This window comes from Penaeus monodon, chromosome 10 (assembly GCF_015228065.2).
Source record: "Penaeus monodon isolate SGIC_2016 chromosome 10, NSTDA_Pmon_1, whole genome shotgun sequence".
Classification (NCBI taxonomy): domain Eukaryota; kingdom Metazoa; phylum Arthropoda; class Malacostraca; order Decapoda; family Penaeidae; genus Penaeus; species Penaeus monodon.
Window position 1 is genome coordinate 22,826,897 of NC_051395.1, and position 2,500 is coordinate 22,829,396.

General features: G+C 35.6%; 1 protein-coding gene across 1 annotated transcript in view; it reads right to left on the reverse strand.

Moving 5' to 3' along the window:
* LOC119577940 (PHD finger protein 12-like) overlaps positions 1-2,500 on the reverse strand; it is a gene marked incomplete in the record, with an annotated part of 64,821 nt that overhangs the window by 55,899 nt on the left and 6,422 nt on the right. The window contains 5 exon segments of the mRNA XM_037925628.1: positions 1-279; positions 587-757; positions 910-1,042; positions 1,254-1,362; positions 2,008-2,296. The exon segment at positions 1-279 is cut by the window's left edge and continues 54 nt beyond it. Of these exon segments, the coding sequence (XP_037781556.1) occupies positions 1-279; positions 587-757; positions 910-1,042; positions 1,254-1,362; positions 2,008-2,296 (981 nt within the window).

Here is a 2,500-nt window from a genome sequence, read left to right on the forward strand (position 1 = left end):
ATCTTCTTTGATTTCAGTTTCTATAGCCTCCTTTGATTCTTGGCTAATATCAGAGCCTTCTACAGGCTCTTCTTTTATCTCTACATCCCGCCAGGTCTCCATGGCCAGTGTGGAGGCAGAGGTAGTGGATGTAGCTGTAGTGGTGGTTAGGGATGGCATAGCAGTAGTGGAAGAGCCTAGATCATGGTCAACAAGAGGAGGAAAGAGGTGTTGTGGAGGACCATAGTGAGGAAGGAGATCGGGGGGTTCCCTATACTGGTCTCTCACTGCTTGTGGGACCTAAATGGAAGGTTACGGTGAAGAATTAGTAAATAAAGAGGTAATGTGTAAAATAACAATTATCTTTATAACAGCATATTTAGCGTGACAGGAGGACAAATGCCACTCATATCCATCCTTTAAATTTTTGGCAGTACCTAAGGCATTACATATGTATGCTACTATATAAAATGTTTACATATATTCACATTTTCAGACATACATAATACCACCCCAACACACAGAGAAATTGAACAAAAATAAAAAGATAAGGAATAAATACATGGGCTTCTCATCAAATATAACAACATTTCCCATTACTACTTACTCGTATTCTAGACCTGAGGGCACGTTTTACTTTGTACCGGAAGGGAGGGTTCTGTCTGTGACAACGTTGCAGGAAGCCCAGTCGAACAGTGTCTTGGTCAAGCGGGGCACTAAACTTATCCCAGAGTTTTACTCTTTCACTCAGACTATGAGATGTCAAAAGTATTGAGTCCTGCATTGAAAAAACATCATTTCATCAGGTATCAGAGAGAGATAGCCTATAAAACACTTTATTTTTAAGTGATTCAAAGTCATGAGTAATTTCATGAATAATTACAATAAACAACTGACACTACAATCATGGAATTCAAGACAATACATTACCATGAAATGCTCTGGGTGATTTGGACACATCCATTTTCCTGTGGGTGGGGTTGTGAGTGGAGGGTCTACACAGTCCAGATGGAAGAAGAGTGGACAATAGTCACATGGAACTAGTGGACCTATTCGACAGCTCCTGTTTTGTTGAAGTTAAAATGAATATTGTTATAATATGCCCAATGAACTACAGATAATTTTTATTCTAATTAGCATAGGAGTGCAAGAGAAAAATAAAACTTCTATATCTTAATTATGAAATGAAAATGTTTCATGTGTACAAAAGAAAAAAGAAAAAAGAAAAAAGAATGAAAAGAAAAAAAAAAAAAACAAGTTCTTTGATGTCTCACTTGTTGCACTGAAAACAGAGCTTAGCAGGCAAAGGGACAAGGCCATTGTCAAGCTCATGAGACTTTTTTTTCTGTGCTCCTCTTCGGTTTCCATTATTCTTTCCTGAATCTGTAAGAACAGCTTAATTAATACACATATACTAATGACTGTTATGACTTTTATATGGGTTATTTGCCCTTCAGAAAGAAACAAATTAACACAGGAATGACATATTGAAGTTTCTTCAGTCTATGCTATAAAGCTTTCATATACTCAAATCCAAACTATTCTTTATTTTCAAAATTTGAAGAATTCTTATACCTACACTTCACTTAGGAAATCAGAATCCTTTATAATTCCTTACAAACTAAAATACATTATCACATATACCAAATGTATATCTGGTTCTGTATTCTTACATGTTCATATTGCTATTTCTAAATATCTGCAGGAAAAAGAGCATAACTCAGCTTTGAATGCTTCCTATCTATAACATAACATAATTAAGCATTGATATCCTACTAAAATAGGCAAAATTTTAAAGTTTCCATTTCAAATATGTCTTATATATTAGAAAATATATAGAGAAAAAATCTTTGATCTGCTGATATTATTAGTCCAATAAAATCCATAACAACACATTGTGGTTATTTTACATACACAATGAAGCACAAATTATTCACTATTCACTCTTACATACCTGCCTCTCTATGCAACAGAAATCATCAAAGAGATTGGATAACAATCAAATTTAAAAGGAACACCAAGACCTACTTTTAGGTTCACCTGGGAAGCACACAGGTAAAGTCATCTCATAGGGCAAGGTGAACTGTTTGGGGTTCACAGTAGCCGCAGCTTTGATAAGCGTAAACAGGGGGGAGTCAGAAATCTCAAACTCCCTTCCTCCTGCGCACACCCTCTTCTCATTCTTCTCGCTTGCCTCTGACTTCCCTGAGGCTGAAGTGGATGAAGATGGCTTATCATCTTCCTTGTCTTTCCTTTTGACACCTTTGGAGCTTTTGTTTGACTTGCCACTTGACACTGATGTTCTGTCATCATCCGGCTTTGGAGAAGAGGATCATTTAGAAGAAAATAAAAGAAGAAAAAAAAGATTTGTTATCTATAAATAACTCAGTCATAACTGTGGAACTCTTGCACTTTACCTGTTATATCTTCAGCCATTTCAATAACACTACATTTTGTCATAAATTTTGGAAATGACAAAATATAGACAAAAGCCAAATATATTTATTAATATTTATGCTAA